The sequence below is a fragment of the Balaenoptera acutorostrata genome, chromosome 3 (assembly GCF_949987535.1).
Source record: "Balaenoptera acutorostrata chromosome 3, mBalAcu1.1, whole genome shotgun sequence".
In the NCBI taxonomy this organism is placed as follows: domain Eukaryota; kingdom Metazoa; phylum Chordata; class Mammalia; order Artiodactyla; family Balaenopteridae; genus Balaenoptera; species Balaenoptera acutorostrata.
In genome coordinates, this window is record NC_080066.1 from 15405446 (window position 1) to 15423204 (window position 17759).

Below are 17759 nucleotides of genomic sequence, written 5' to 3' on the forward strand. Positions count from 1 at the left end.
TTGATGTTTAATTTTCTCATCAGACATTAATGATTATTGAAGGATGTATGCAATTGTGAATGATTCTAACCACATGCACAAAATCTGAAGAATTTAGCTATACAATTCAGTTTCCAAAACACTATGGCCAAAGCTTTTAGACCATTAAGGAAATATTGTTTACAAATAATAGACCATGAACATGAATATAAAAAAGAGGTTAAGGAATTTCTCCAGCACCACAAACAGGGAGTTCATATGGATAAAGACAGAGAAAGTGTACACTCTGGTAAACTGAAGTGGCTACTTTTCCTGAAGAGATAAACTATCATGGGTTCACTAGGAAATATGCCATGAGGAAATGGGTGGAAAGAATATACAATATGAGACTTCTATTGCAGGGATCCATGCAGCCAGTCACATGATTGAGGAAGAATAGGATTCTCATCAAGAAAAGAGTAGCTAAGTTCGGATTGGAAGGTTAGGTGTTCAAGTGTTGGAAACTTCATAAGGACCCTTTTTAGAAAATGTCACGTAGTAAATTGTCTCTCCACACCTCCCAGGTATCTTAGTCCACACAGGCTGCCATGATGAAATACCATAGACTGAATGACTTAAACAACAGAAATTTATTTCTCAGAGTTCTGGAGTCTGGAAGTCTGAGATTAGGGTGCCAGTCTGGGCAGATGCTGGTTAGAACCCTCTTCCTGACTTGCAAACAGCTGCCTTCTCACTGTGTTCTCACACCACCTTGCCTTTCCTCAATGTGTACACGTGGAGAAAGAGCTCTGTCCCTCTTGCTCTTCTCATAAGACCACCAATTTTATCAGATTAGGACCCCACCCTTATGAACTCATTTAACCTTAATCACCTCCTAAAAGCCCTATCTTCAAATACAGTTAGACTGGGGATTAGGGCTTCAACATACGACTTGGGGGAGGGGGTACAATTCAGTCCATAGCACCAGGTATCAGTTAGCAGGGATCAAGAGAAAGAGCTGCAGCATGGTGGTGCATGGGGAAGGGTTGGCTGGCATCAGGAGCCAGAAACAGGGGATGCGAGTCCTTATCCTGGCTCTGCTAATAATCTAAGCTGAACCCAGCTACTTCATCATACCTCTAAAGTGTTTTGTGTAAGATACCACTTATATCTGTTGCAACTGCTACAAAATTGAAAAGAAATGCAAAGTCTCACACTAAAAGTCCCCCCTCCCCCAGTTATTTGATTGAATTTCTTTCTCTTTTTCCTCCAAATCTATCTGCAAATTAGAAATGCTGTGGTTATTTTATACATATGCAATACTACTGAATGATCATACAGTCATACAGTTTAATCCATTTGTTATTTATTTAATTTTTTAGCAAGCTAGTTATAGATATAGACCAGAGCACACTTCTGTCTTATTAAAAGTTGAATGTATTGCCAATGTTTCAAATCATTTTGACTTTCTAAATTCATCTCACTGGTAAATCTAAAATGTTTCAGTCTTCCAGGAAAAACAAATGAAGATGATTACTTGAAGAAATGTCATTGTTTAAATTACAATATTTATATGTAATTAATTGAATATATAAAAGTTTTTCTCATTATGTCTAAATACTTTTGAAAACTTGGAATATTGAATCAATCATAACCGAACAGTATATTTCCCATGACTCCAATTTCGTACACTGTAATATTTCAGAAGAACAGAAAATAATCTTAGAAATATTCTTCAAAATAACCAGTGAAGGTGAGACCTTTAAAACCATCTTTCACTTCTTGTTTTCAATATCATGTTTACAAGGGACGCAACAGGAAGTAGTTCACCAGGACTGTACTTTCATAAAATAAGTATAGAAGAAAAGTAGGACAGAAGAGATCTGGAATATATCTCCAAGAATCAGATTATATTTGATTGAATTCAACTCAACACATAGTATGCTTCCTCTGGGGTATACGTGAAGGCAACAGTGAGGTGCCTCTCAGAACTTGGAAATAAGATGGCCCTTTGGAAGATGACCTAGTAAGTTTATATTAATTAAGAATGTAATTAGTTATTTGTTTTGTATATAGTGGCAATAGCATCTGGTGGCCCATTGGATAGATGAACCTATGGGCATTTTATTTTACCATCACTGTGTTGGTCCACGTGTGATTAAGAAAAAAAAAAAAAAAGAATGAACAAACAACTTTTAAGTGTTTGGATATCTCTTGAGAAACTAGAAGATGTGGCATCCTGTGCCCAAATTCCCACATGGCCGCACTCTGCTGCAGCTGGGTAGCAGCTGCCATGGTCCCCATGCCCCATCATTCATTCTCCTGTATCTCGGAAGAATTTCCCTTGCAGTAAATCATGCCACATGTGATGATATCTTTTTTTTTTTAACTTTTTTGGACTATTGCCACCATGACCCCAAGGGCTCAAATTTGCCAACCAAATGTAAATCCAATGATTGTCTTTAAATATGGGACTGAAGAGTTTCAGATCACTCAGAACCCAATCAAGGTAACTGTAGTAAAATGTCAAGACAACAAACTTGAACTGCGCTAGTAATTTAGAAAGGGGAAACCTAATGTACTTGATGGAATTCGGTTTGGAGAAAGCCTATGTAAAGCGAAAGGGAGTAATCAATCCAAAACAGTAGTTAACACAGCCATTTTTAAAAATGGAATTCAATTACTTCATGTTAGAAGTAGGCAGATATATAATCCATCAAGAAAATGGGGAGAGAAATTCCAGATTGATCATATCACAGGGGAACTTGGAAATAGGTCTCTCCTGATTCCCTAATAATAATCCCAGGAGGTTAATGCATGGATTACTCTATTAAAGGAAGCCTGGGGCCATGGATGATTCATTAAGGAGTAAGTGGGTGCACAACCCTGGAAGGGTCCAGTGTTTTGATGAGCCTTACCACCCCCCCTTTTCTACCTAGATGCCCAATGGCCCCTGCTCATCTAGAAGCACTATAATGTCTGCTGTCACCTGAGAAAGCCCAATTAGCACCCAAGGCAGGTGGCTTAAGATTCACAGCAGTGGTTTCAGGTTTTCTATCATCACTGGAAGGGACAGAACTCAGTAAGGTGCTTCTTTGTTCTCTGTCTCTGTCTCTTTGCCTCTGTCTCCAGGCATGTGTGCTTTTGCGGCATTTCAATGTATGGTTGCCTGAGAGGGGAAGCAGAAAGAAAGGCAGCAAAGTGGATAAAAACAGCCCCAGCAGAAGCAAAGTGACTGAAGTTAGAGCAGCAGCGGCAGCAGCTTACTAAAGCCAAGGGGACGCTTCTCCTGCAGGTGCACCCTTGCCTCTGCGAAGTGTGGTGGCTTCACTGCTCTGCTCCAGAACGTTACAGAGAGTCATGCTGCTGACACCAGCGCTGCTGCCGCCTCTTACTACTGCTATTTTGTATGTGACAGCTTCAAATATAACTCTTCAAAAATACAGTTTAGAGGGGGTAGGGGAGCAAATTTGCGCAGAAGCATGAGCTTCAATCAGCACAGGTAGATAGGGGACTCCAGTGGAAACAAGCCGGGTTTCCAGCTAGGCACCGAAGAGGTATCACTGCTCCTGCACCCGGGGAGAAGGGTTTCTACACCATGACCATGGGACACTTTCTCGGTAACCACCTTACTTTCCCTCATCCTTCATCTCTTCTTTTGCAGAAGAAAAAGGTATTCAGGTCATTTGAGTGTGGAGACAAATTTACTGCCGTACAAAGCATCCCAGTGGACAAGCTATAATCACATACCCCACGTCACTACTCGTTTGAATGTGGAAACAGCCAACAAAAACATCAGGCTTTTGATGGTCATCTAGTTCTAGTCCTGTCACATGCTATTTTCCTTACAGTCCTGGCCACAAGTGAGTCTTGGTTTTCTTGGGCAAAAAGGAAGTCAAGTCTCCCTATGCTTCCTGGGTTTTATGTCTAACCCTTAGTTAAATACTATTCTCCCTGCATCCAAAAAAATTTTACTTCAAATCAATGAATGCTTTATGAACATCAACAAAAGATCCAGCATTGTTTCATCTCTCATGGAGGCTGTAATCTGAGTTAGATTTCCCTAGATTGGGTCTTTTGAAATAGTCTGGTCAATTCTTGGCTATATGGTTTGGAGTGATATCCATGGAGTTTCACTTGCCAAACCCTGCTTTAAATAGAGAGGCCCTTTCACTTATTCTAGAAGAGAATCTACCATATATTTCTCGCGTGGCCTTCTAGGAATGGAGACGCAGGATAATGATTTCAGACTACACAAGTTGTTAGTGGTAACATGAGCTTCTAGTCAAGAGAAATACTTGGTTGAGAGAAAGGGCAAATTTGCCCGTAAGGGAGAAGAGGGGCCACTGAGATTGAAACAGAGCCAGGTGAACAAGGGTTTTGTGTGCATGTGCTGAAAGGGGCACAGTTAAGGAAGAGAGAATTGGGGAATCTCATTTGAGCTGCCCCATAATCTTGGGTCCACGGTCGCATCTCCTTTCCAGTTTTCATAATGTCTGATCCTCTTTTTTTTCTTTTGGCAGCACCAAGCAGCTTGCAGGATCTTAGTTCCCCGACCAGGGATCGAACCCGTGCCCCCTGCAGTGGAAGCAAGAAATCCTAACCAATCGACCACCAGGCAATTCCCTTGATCCTCATTATTTCAAAAAGTCCATTATGCTTTGATTTCCTTCATTGTGTCTCATCCTTACCTTCCAGAACAATAATCTAAAGAACATATTTAAAGCTTAAGGCAATCACTGAAGCAAAAGGGAGTCTTGGCCAGTCCTCCAGCTAGCTGTTTAATTTTTATTGTCTCCATGAAAAAAAAAAAATACTGGTTTTTGCTCAGAGAAATAAGTGTCTAAGTGTAAGGTAGAAGGGGCTATCCAGCCACCGTTTATTTTCCCCCACTGAGGTAATTTTTATTTACAGTGATTAGGAATAATGTACACACATGTATGTGCACACACACACACAAAACATACACACACAAACATACATTTACAAATCCCTAAAATTTCTATTTACGGGCTTTGAAAAATATCTATAGTTTATAGCAACCTTGCCTACACATAAAGATTTTTAAAACCACTACCTACAATGCCAAGTTCTTTGGTTTTTAATTTTGCAACTGCAGCCCAAAGGAAGACAATGATACATTGGTATGGAGGCTACTGGGCAGATGGGAGATCACTGGTGGAAAGCACTGCTAGAAAAAAAAGGGACAAAGTGAGAAAATTAATGTTTGTCCCAGATTCTGCTTCTGTGCTGTCAACCCACTCCTTGCTTTGTTTCAGGGACTGTTTCAAAGTTGGAAATCATTTTCTCTTACCAGATTCTTTATTACCAACACTTAAAAAGTCAAAAGACAATCAGGAGGAACAGTTTCACAGTCATTCACCCCTTACTCTAATTTGCATTCACAAGTGATCACCAGCTGGAAAAAAAAATTCCCTTTGAAGATGTTTAAACATTTTTCTTAAGGAGATAAAAACACAGAGTTTTTTTTCTTTTGTCCTTTTATGCAAATGACTTAAATGCAGAAAATGTCAACCATTCTCCTTTTAATAACAAAGTAAGAAATACACCTTTACAAAGCAAAATTAAAAAACAAAAATCCTTGAAGTGGCAGTTATGATTGTTCAGCGACTAAACTGCCTGAAGAGAGCATGTCATATACATTTGAAATATGCTCAGACCATAGCAAACCTATTCGATGAGGCAAAATTACATTTTAACCGTCATGGCAAAAGTGATTTTGATTTCTATTTAAGTTCTTTGTGGACCAGTAAGTAATTGAACTGCAGCTGCTTTCTTTCTAAAGTCTTCTGCCTAAATAGAGCTACATTGGATGGGCTGTTGTCAGGAGCAAAGAAGGGGGGCTTTTGAATGTATTGATTATTTTATTTCCTTAGGTTTATGGTGGAAAATATTACTTTCCACAGAGTTTTTAAGGGACAGTGAAAATACAAAGATTTGTCTAAAATTTTTGTTTACCTTTAGAAGATAATTTTTTTATCACTAGGTCCAATTAGTAACGTGAGAAAAATTTCTAATGAATACTTATTATTTTGGCCTGGCACATTTCTGTATTTATTCATAAAGTTGTTTTCTTACTCTTTGAATTGTACCCTTCCCATTTGAATATGACATCCTTCTGTTCTGGTAAAGATTAATCCCATTCACTTGTAAAAATAATAAAGAGATATCTGATTCCTCAATGGACAGAGAAAGATGACAAGTCATTCTTTGTTCAGCTGGTATTTAAGAAAGAGAAAACTGATTGTTTATACTTGATTTTTAAGATAACAGATCATTCTACAACACTATTTACAGCGAACAAATTAACTGTTTTGAGTTTCTTGGAAAGGTTTGTTAGTGCCCCCTGTAAACATTTTCGAAAATGAAATTTTAAATCACCTTCTGCTCTATATTAGTTTATATGACAGAACAAGTAAAGATTTGCATTCAAATATGAACACTGTGCAAAGCACTATAACCTAAGAAAATTGGACAATATTATAACCTAAAATGTCCTTAGAGAAAAAAATCTGACAATCATAAATCATGACATTCATCTTTGAAAATTATAAAAATGTCCAGAATAGAATTCATGAAACCTTAAAAAGTTAGGCAGTGTTATATTTAAGTGGAAAATCCTATCACAAGACGAAATATTTTTAGTTTTGGAAGTATTTACCTAAAAGACTTCTTTAATAAAAGGTGCTGTGACTAAGTGAAATGTTTAAGCAGCAAGAAATTTGCTTTGCAAGTTTTCCTTTCAAATGCCTTTGGTGACAAGTGGGATCAGCATTGCGAATGCAAAATAATACAGATAAGATAGATGATTGATAGAGGTGTTGTCTAAAAGGTGAATGTTAGTGTTCTCCACAGCTTTGCTTTTTAAGCTAAAGATTGTGTAAATATATGAAGTTTACAAAAAGAGCTAGAAATTACTTGTAAAAGAGAAATAGTTTCAGCAGTATTTAATCCATTCATTCAATTCAGTGCCATGGATTCCACACTATTATTTCAATTTAATAGCTCAGGCTTGAAATACCATACAGAAAATAGCTCAAAACAACTGTTCCCAAGGGCTGCAAAGTGCAATTCTTCTCTTGTTTCTAGACAGATTCAGACAACTATGCATTGCCGGGACATGAACAGAAAGGTTTTCTTTCAGGGATACACAGAAAGAAAATTAAGGCAGTCTCTGTTCATTCCGAATGCTAGCTGCCCCTTCTCAAAAGGACCTTTGGCTATTTGGTACCTTCCTTAATACAGTACAGGGTGGCACATTAGCAAATTTATCACAAATGCAAAAGCAAAGAATATGAATATGCATATGCATGCTTTGTTATAAAGAGACCTTATCTACCTTAAAACTGCTTCAGAAATATAAGATGAGATAAAAGTCCCCTGAACACTTAGCAAAATATATTATACATCATTGCTTAAGAATAAAAATATACTTTTTTCATACTGTAAGTTTAAATCATCAGGGATTTTTAAACACCTCCTATATATGTAATGGCCCACCTATGTGTAGACCTAATAATGTTTCCATAGAAGTCACAGTACTTGGCAAAGACACATGAAACATCTTTGACAAAGGTCCATAGAAACTTCTGGGTGCCACACAAAATTACAGATAATCATTGTTTATCAGAGTCCTAGTCTTTATTTTTCCAAAACATTTGTACTAAGTTGTAGAGTGCACATTAATTTGTTAGATAAAATAAATAGCAAAGACTTGGTGTGATTCAGTGTACTCGGTTGGTGTTTGTTAGTATTTCTAAAATTAAGTAAGTTCACATCATAGGGGCTGGCAGATTCATTATGCGACAAATCTTCACGGGAATAAGGAGTGGCCCCGATACTTCTCCAGATGTAGTAATAAAAATCATATTATTGGCATGACTGTACCAACTCAGACTTATTTAGTCTTTGAGCTACAATCACTTTATTATTCTGTTTCTGATTCTGAAAATATCACATAAAAGACTAGTCTTTAAGGCATAATCCATTAATATAGAACAGGACTGTCCAATGAGTGACCCCCAAAACTATCTCTCTGTTGCCCAGAAGCTAGATAGCGGAGAAGATAAGCTATGCACCTAGCAAGGAGAAGACAGAGACTGAACTCAACATTCCATGGAACCTGGCACCCCCAACCCAAGTGCTGCCACTTCCTAAACTGCCGGCAGGTCAGCCTGGGCTGCTTGGTGCTTGACCTTGGGTGTGTATTTCCCCTGTGCAATGCTCCTCTCAGACTTGCCCAATAAAGAGGAGAAGCAAACATGACACAGCCCTGCCTGGACCACTGTCCACTGGGGGACACCTCCACGAGCTGCCAGGAGAAGAGGACTCGAGCACCTGCTGGCTTTTTTGCTACCGAGTTCCAGCCCATCCTTCACCCTGAACCCTTTCCTCAACTTGCCAAGACTGGACACATTCTGGACTAGCAAACAATTAGCCTGGTTCTTCAGCAGGATTTTAAAAAATCAATTAGATAAAGATCTAGACCTATTACACTAAACGGTACTATAATTTTGATACTGAAAGTAATAATTTTCATGAAAGTGTATTTTAAATGTCCTGTTGGAAGTTAGCCTGGGGAAAGAAGAAAAATAAGATGGCAAGATGACAAAGTAGAAATTCTACTGGTTAACCTGGCGTTCCCTACATTAGAAGTTCCTTATCACTGCCCTCATTAATGCAAAGAAAGGCAGAGGACATGACGCAGTCCTCATGAATGGCTAGGAAATTGAGGTAGGGAAAACTCAATGCCAGATTCTTATAATTAATCTCAGGGTCCTGGTGAGGGGAGGACCTCTCTTTGTATATGGAGAATGCAAGAATATTACATTATATGATATTTCATATGATATTTCTCTTCGTATATGGAGAATGCAAGAATATTATTCTAAAATATAATTCTTGTTCTAAAAATAAATTATATGACTAACACACTTAATGATTTTACCACCTGTATGTATCATTCCGAAGACTATTTCCATGCTCTTACCGTAAGCAAATTCAATTAACTAACAGTGAAGCATCATAGAGATAATTCAGTTATTCTTTATGGAACTCTTTGAAATACAGTTATGGATCTTTTTCCATTTTTGTTCCAATAGAGAGTTGACATATCAAGCTAAGAATAATCTATAATTGAGCAAGATATATGATACTCTATTTTAATCCTCATTATCTTTTTAGAGGGTGAGCAATAATTGCAGATAATTTCTGCCTGATTTACTATTTTCAGTGGATTTTCTTCTTTGAAAACTAAAAGTCATCATCAATATTCTAAAAGCAAATGAATGGGATTAAATCATAAGTTTGAAACTACGTGTTTTTCCAATTTCCAAAACAAAAGAAGTTGAAACAGATTTTGTTGTCAGTTCACATACAACCTTTGGCAATACAGAGTTGAAGAGATGAGGCCAATTCCCAACCCATATGAGATGGGTGCTTGTCAAGCTTGTAGCAGGCCACACTGCCAGGGAAGGAAATGACCAGGATCCGCAATTGACCCTCAGAATCAAGCAAGCACCAGAAGTTTGGGTAAAACTTCAGTCATCGTGGTTAATGTAAGTTATTGATTAGAAATCTAAATATTCCTGAAATTCATATGCTCATCAATAGCATTTCTCTAACTACTGTCTCATTTTAGCTCACAATAATTCTCATCTAAATTTATTTCATCTTTCCACCCCTTAGACTTGGGCTTTCGGATCCATTCCTCACTCATTTTGGGGGCACCAATACAATCTTGTCTTTCTCTATTTAAAATATTCAATAGCTTCCAAGTTCCTTCCTGATAAATCCCAAACACCTTAGCATAGCATTAGGAACTGAACATTTGTGTCTCTCCAAAATTCATATGTTGATACCTAACCCCCCAATGTGATGGTACTAGGAGGTGGGATCTTTAGAAAGTGATTAGGTTATAAGGGTAGAGCCTTCATCAGTGGGATTAGTGTCCTTACAAAAGAGATCCCTAGAGAGCTCTCTAGCTCCTTTAGCCATGGGAGAACACAGCAGAAAGACAGTCCCCTATGAACCAGAAAGTGGGGTCTCATCAGACACCAAATCTGCCAGCTCTTTGATTTTGGACTCCCAGCCTACAGAACTGTGACAAATAAATTTGTTGTTTAAGCCACCCAGTCTATGGTATTTTTGTTATAGCAGCCTGAACGGACTAAGACACATAGTATAAGGGAGTTTAAAAATCTTGCCCTACTTAGCTTACCAGTGCAAAACTCTCTGGCTAGAAATACCTTGATACCTGGCTACCTTCTAACTCTCTCTCTATGACGTGGTTCAGATGACACCTTGTCTCTCTTCATTAATCCTGGCTGTCTACAGAATAAGAGTCTTCCTCTGGGTGCTGATTAACTTATGCAGTATTTCTGCTCCTTTTTAATCACATGCTCTCACAATGCTTTCCTTCTCATCTTTTGTGGAAGGCAATCTGACACTTACATGCATTTAGGAAATTTCAATTCATTCGAGTCAAATAAGTGTGCTTCCTCACGATTATCTGAGTATTCCCTTTGCACAGCTTTCTGATTCTGCAGCCACAGATGGATGCCTCTGAAAGTTTAAGATTCCCCTAAGATGGAAATGCTTCATTAAAAAAATCTACACCAGCTTTTCACACTCATAATAAATATAGTAAAAGAACGGTTCAGTATCAGGTGGTACTTTTCTTTCTTTTGAAAAATGTCACAAATCTGCATTATCACATTCTTCTCATCGGTAAGTACTGTCTTCCATGAGTTCCCTGAGCAGAACAGTGGCCTGAAGAAAGAATCAGCACAGCAGTATTCTGCAAATTTTCATTATTTCTGTGAAATGGGATGATGTGTCTTATTACTACCCTATATTTATATTCAGTACTGTTGTTGTCAGATCTCTGAAACTGAGGAAGCGTATCTAGGCTTGAGACACATGAGCAGTAGGAGTTCATTACCTAAGAATATTCTGATGTATTCTCTGTACTGCAAACATACCATGGAGGTTATGCCCACATGGGACATTATGAAATTTGCCTTTGCTTTGTAAAATATCTCAAAGTAACAGCCTTCTCTTTTAGATTAAGGATTTGCCAGTGACTTCTTTCCTGTCAAATAGAATACCTAGTTATGAACTGCAATAAAATATTAGAACACACACAATAACCTGTGTGCAGCAATTGGCAATTGATAGCTTTTTAAAGAAATATATTATAGAATTTGTGACAATATGATACAGATACAACTGGCAGTGTGCCGCAGCAGATGATCAAAAAAAGAGTTTTTACATATGCATTTAGTGGAAACACAGTGGATCTGTAGCTTTTAGCTACTTCTATTGCACATATTTGCTAACTATTCTCCACTGTACTTTCCTCAGATATGAACTTTAATGCAATCATAGATGACACAATTGCTAGATATGCCTGCAATTTTTATTTAGTACAAGAATGAGAAATCCACAAGATATGTTGTTGGTAGGCACTGCAATTTAATCTAAGATTTTTCAGAAATTTGTATCCTCAAAACTAATAGCTAAATCTGCTCTGTGCTCTAACTCCTTGCAATGCAAAGTGTGGCCTGTATTTTAGCCACGTCTGCATCACCGGAGAGGTGCTGGTCTAACTCACAATGTCTGAGTCAGTTTGGATCATGGAGCTACACTGATATGATCCATAAACCTTATTTTAATCTTCCCTTCTTCAAGTTATCCAGGTACTTTTGAATCAAAGCCAAAAAAATAAAAATCACACTTGACAATCCTTTTCAGAAACATTTTCATTGTCCCAGGAGAGGGAATATGAAGTTCCAAATACTGGATGTGGAAAAAACCCACACATTTGGTTCCATGTGTTAGAAAGGACTGATTTCTGTAAAGTGAAGAACTGTAAGTTACCAACAGCATTACACGGGAATAAGCTGGGGAAACAGCTTTATGAAGACCAATAATTCTCACCAAACACTACTCAGTCCCTCTCCATCCCATAAGGCGCCCTTGATGCTGCAAGAGCTCCACCCCAGAAAACGGAAGGGCAGCCAGCAGCGAGGCGGAGATTCACGTGCTGCTCATCCATGCGTGTGTCCCTGGGGTCATGGAATTCACTGAAGGCTGCTCAAGCACGGCCAAGTCATGAATGGAATTCAGTCTAACCTGAAAGTCCCTGAAGCCCTTATATTCCCAAAGTAATTACAAAAAGCATGCTAGTGACTGCTTTTAATACCTACTAATCAGGGAGAAGTACTCTTCTTTTGACTTGCCCAGGTGGTTATACATCCACATGAACAGAGGAGGTACAAGAATAAAGGTCTCATGTAAAATAAAATGCAGATCAACAGTGGTACTTGCCAAATGTTGAGTCCCCACTTATTCATCAGGAAATACAAACTATTTCAAAACATCTTTGTATCTTCACGAAAAGAATATGAAAAAAAGAAAACAATGACAACAGCAATGAAACTTCAATTGGAAGATTCTTTAACTGGGATACTAAGTTTTACAATCCCTCCATTATCTGTTCTTGTGCAGAGCCAGAAAAAATACTGTCACCAAGTTAAGAGAATAACAGTTTTTGTTTATTTCAGAATGAATTTGTGCCAAAATAGTAAATATGCTATTGTCTTTTGTTTTCGTCTTTGTTCAGTGAAAGTGGGATACAAAGTCTAGACAATGGCAGAAGTTGGGGAGAACATGCACAGGAATGCCATTCTGGGTGGTTTAAGTCTCACTGGGATACGAATTATTTTAACAGCCACTGCTACAATCAGGGCTCTCAGGCCAAATAATTCTGATTCCTGACATCGACTCTGGAAGCTTCTAAAAGGCAAAAGCATACACAGTCGTTCATGCTCATTGCTTATATTAAGCAACATAAATCAAAATGCTATTCCTAAAACATAAGAAAAATCTTGTCACGATGCCCAGCACAGAGCAATCACTCTACAACCATTTGCTTCCTTTCTTTCTTATTTCCATTTAACTCAATCGGGCAAAAGTATTTTCCCCAAAAGAGATGCAACGGTTTTCAAAAATACTATTTCAAGGGCCAGGATAAATAAACTTTACAGAGAAGTTTCAGATGTAGGCTTTTGCTTCCAGAACTAGTGGTGGTGCCGAGGGGTGACTTATGGGACTTTAGATCCCCAATAATCTCCGTCAATCCCCAGCACCCCATAAAAATAAACTCAAAATAAAAGCAGTCCCCTTGTTATGAAATCTAGCTTCAAGATGAGTCCCCTTTCAGCCAGATTGAAACCCTGAGGTTACTCTATCGATATTCAGGTGCCACAACTATCCAAAATCATTACATAATCAAACAGCCATTTATTTTTCCTTATATTAGAGGAAGCAAAGCCAAGTAGTAAGGCTAAATCTTGAGAGCTGGGCAGTCCTGGGTTTGAATGCCAGCCCTTTACTCATTAATGAGAGACCTTAGGAAAAATACTCAACCTAAATCGGAAAGTACCCTCATGTTAATCACTGAGATTAGCCAGTGAACCTGGGGATGCAGCTCTCAGCAGGCTGATGTAGGGACTAGACAAGAGGATGACCATACAGCACCTGGCAGCTCTTAGCACCAAGTGAGCGCTCAGTGAATAGCTCTCTGCATCATCCTTCCTCCTTTTTACTCATTCAAAATCTCTGACATTACATGGTCTCCCTCTATTAAGGTAGAAAAAGAGAAAAACTGGCTGAATAGCAAAATCACGGCTATACTAACAACTAGCATTGTATTGATATTTTGAGGAGTGTTAATATATCCCTGAGCAAAAGGATTTTCTATTTTACAAATGATTAGAAAAATTCAGCATCCTGCATGGAGATCACAGAGTTCCAGGAGTCTGTGTTCTCTCCCTTTAATCTCAATAGGTTACTAGTTCTGGGCAGAGAGGAAACATCTCTGTTTCTGTTCAGCTCTCCTTTCTTTATGCTGCACCCTGGCTAAAGAGCAGCCCAGGGAGGAACTGTGTTGCCTACTCTGAGCTGTTACCACGACACTGTTGCCAAAATAGCAGGTACGCTGCAGGAGTCAGAAAAGCCTCTTACAGATATTATATGACTTCTGCTTCTAGCACGTCCTCTGTTGTCTGTTAAGGGCCTGACGGGGGCAGCCAGGGACCACCAGAGCCACAAACTAGCTAAGGAGATGGAGAGGGGTTTTGAAAATCTTCGGGCTCTCACATCAACAGAATCCCAATGGCCTGTGCTTCAGATCTGAAGATTCCTCTCACCATGAGGGAAAAAAATGATGCCTTGATACCATCTGCAGAACTATGTCATATCTGTTTCATGAAGTTGAGTTCTTTCCCTAAATAATGAGTATTTCAGGGCAGTAAAAAGAATGCTGCCTGTTTCTTTAAAATAGAAACCTGTTACCTGGGAGATAGTAGGAACTAAACCTTCAGAATGAGAGAATACCCAAACGGACAATGTCCAGACCATGGATACCAACAGAACTCTGACCCCAACCTCTAGAGCAATCAGTCCAGGGAGCCAAAACACAATCCTGGCAGCAATCGGCTCAGAAGGGGCAGGACTTGATTGATAACTGATGGTTTCTCTATTTTTTGTCCCTATGCCCAACTCTGGACCAACCACAGGAAGCCATATATGTTCCCCAATCACATGAGATGCTCGGCTTCTGACTAGCCCACCTCCAGCTTCTCCAGGCCAACAACCTCTAATCAGAGCACACCTGGATCCTTCTCTTTTTTTTAACTGATTCCCACTCCCCTGCCTGCTTTTGAGTCTCTGCCAAAGGCAAGTGATAGAGGCTCACTCCCTTGCTACAACAAACTGAATAAATAGCTTCTGTTCTCATTTGAATGGTTTTTGCTTAGTTCCATAAGATTCACTTGTTTGTATCTGTTATATCTAGTATACTAACAAGATCATATTTTAGGATTTGCAATGCTAAGGACTATGGAAACTTAAGCAACTCAATACCACCCTTGAGGCCTCTGGGCAACCCCAAAATCTGCCTAGAATGTGCCTTCAGCAGCCTTCCCTACTCACCAAACCCACCTCCTACGGTCCTTCTCTTTCCAACTTGTGGCTCCAATCATCACAAAGAATCATGTACAGTAATAGAGTGATCAACCATCAGTTTGCCCAGAACTGCCCCATTTTAAGCACTGAAAGTTCTACATCCCAGGAAACCCCTCAGTCCCAGGTAAACTGGGACAGTCGGTCACCATACAAGACTCCTCATCATGCCATGTCGTTCTAAGACTCAGCCTTTGCAGATGTAACTCGTTCTGCCAGCAATCTTCTCTTTTACCATCGACAAATTATCAACCTGGTGAGCTCCTCTCAATCTGCCGAGCCCGAGCCTAAATGCCCACTCCTAGGCCTCTTTGACAAGAGCCCATCCCCTAATCCCAAGCAGATGATCACCCCCTCCTCTATGCCACACTGGCCTGTATATACTTTAGTGCATATCATGTGGCACAGGGATGATTTGGTTATGGCGTTCGGACTTTCTGACGCTGTTACACAATTACCTCCCTGCAGGCAGGAGATGTACTGTATTTCCCTTTGTGTCTCCTCACGGTCACCATCACACCAAGCCCATGTTTGTCTGTTTCCTGAGTAAGTGAATTTGTGGGTGATTAAATGGCTTAGCTATTAGTTATTTATTTATTTAACGTAATTATAATTATTTATTGAATTCTTGAAATATTAACAAATTAATTATTTATTAATGAATTAAATTGATTCTCTACAATAAAAGTCCAAAAGTTCCAGATTGAGCCGAAGGGACAGCTTATAAATATTGATATATATGTGGAAGTTGGGTGCCGTATAAGAAACATACTTATTAATCCATTTCAATTACCCAGATTATTGACCTACCTCAATCTGGGTGGTGTTGTCCTGCCCATCATCCAGGAGCAGGTCTGTGAAGCCTCTGGGCTCTGGGGAGTCTTGGCCCAGGCTGGCTCGGTTTGAGTCTACCGCCTTGAGAGAATCCAAGTGCCTTTTCCACCGGTGGCTGAATGCATGTGAATCCACCTCCACCTCCTCTTCTGTTTGTGGGAAGGTCTGAGCAACCTGATAGTGCCAATCTGTTTGAAAAAAAAACAATAATGATTTACCATCTGTTACGCATCATTTGCATGCTTTCTAATAGAGAAGAAAAATATTCTGCTAGTCATAAGAGGAAACTAACTCATAACAGTGAAATCTGTTTAACTGTAAAATTTTTTTTAAATTATTATTTATTTATTTATTCATTCTTGGCTGTGTTGGGTCTTCGTTTCTGTGTGAGGGCTTTCTCCAGTTGTGGCAAGCGGGGCCACTCTTCATCGCGGTGCGCAGGCCTCTCACTATCGCGGCCTCTCTTGTTGCGGAGCACAGGCTCCAGACGCGCAGGCTCAGTAGCTGTGGCTCACGGGCCTAGTTGCTCCGTGGCATGTGGGATCCTCCCAGACCAGGGCTCGAACCCGCATCCCCTGCATTGGCAGGCAGATTCTCAACCACTGCGCCACCAGGGAAGCCCTAACTGTAATATTTTTGAGCTGGTGTGAATATCTCTGAGTAGAACGCGATTTTAGGACACACCATGATAACCCATGACAATGGTTAATGTGCAGATCCAGCAGAGTCCCTAAAACAGATGCGCAGCCCTAAAGTAATGCACTTTTATTCCCTTCCTTGCCTGCCCTCCGCACACACATTTCATAAACATTCTCTAGTTGTTCTGAGAAAACAAACTACAATCCAAGCAAAGGAATGAAACTAAGTGATTCCCAGCACATTTGAAAATACAAATCAGACATTAATAACTTGTGAGTTTATATTATTTCATGTGAATTATGCTGGGCAGCAGAGAGAAAACAGAGCATTTGAATGGGTTAAATAATACATGGAATGACCTTCGTGCAAACGTGCTAACCTGCCTTGTAGCTCACAAGTCAGACTTGGTTCATTGCCGAACTCATTTAATAAGCCACGTCCTCGGGAGGCATCACAAATGCTCTTGTTCATTTGAGCTGTTCTCACCTTGGAATCTTGTCAGGGTGGTAAAGGATGACAGTGATAGGCACTTAGAGAAATGGATGGGAAGGCAAGGAGATCAAATCACAAAGGTATTTTAAAGCCATCTGCAGGGACTGGCCTTGCTGACCCAGCTCATTCTGCTACTACAGGAGGGAAAATTAGATTTAATCATTACTCCTAGTCTTTCATTTCAGTGGGTCAGCAGGGGAAGGTGTTCCACAAGTATGGGAAATTCAGTGTCTGACCAAGAACAGTTCTCCTCTAGGCAACTATTACCAAAAGATACGAATTGACAGGCTTTATAACTGGCAGGATATGGGTTCAAAAAGGGCTAAGAGAGCAGTGATTTAATTACAGCTGTGAGGTTCCCATCAATACAAGAACGTTCCAAGAAACAAAAATGTATTTAATGAAGCTTATAATACCATTGAATCAGTTACTTAGAACTCTAATAACCAAGTTAAGGCTACCACTACTAATCACATGCAAATGGTCTAAAATATCTCCCTTTGAACTCAGAAAGATGCTAATCATTCTTCTAGAGGGGCTATTCTTTGATTTCACTGTGAATTTAAAAGATCTGCCACTGCCTAAAGGCTTATTGGATACAGTCTAGAGTGATGCACTACCACAGTGTTGGCAATCTAGACTTTTCCATGGGCTCGTAGAATATTAGAGCTTAAAAGAGTCATGGAGATGGAAATGGCCAAAAATTCCACAGAAAAGAGCCCTAGAGTCAGAAAATGTAGCACTGTGCTCAATTCACAGAATAGCTGGTTGTAAGGCTAGGAAAAAAC

At 39.4% G+C, this 17759-nt stretch overlaps 1 protein-coding gene across 4 annotated transcripts in view; it reads right to left on the reverse strand.

Annotated features, from left to right (window-relative positions):
• Window positions 1-17759, reverse strand: part of PLXDC2 (plexin domain containing 2) — a 429167-nt gene that overhangs the window by 241643 nt on the left and 169765 nt on the right. For all 4 annotated transcript variants that reach the window (XM_007189858.2, XM_057544055.1, XM_028168446.2 and 1 more), the window contains one exon: window positions 15817-16028. In XM_007189858.2, coding sequence (XP_007189920.2) covers window positions 15817-16028 — 212 coding nt within the window. The remainder of the gene's footprint in view (window positions 1-15816; window positions 16029-17759) is intronic.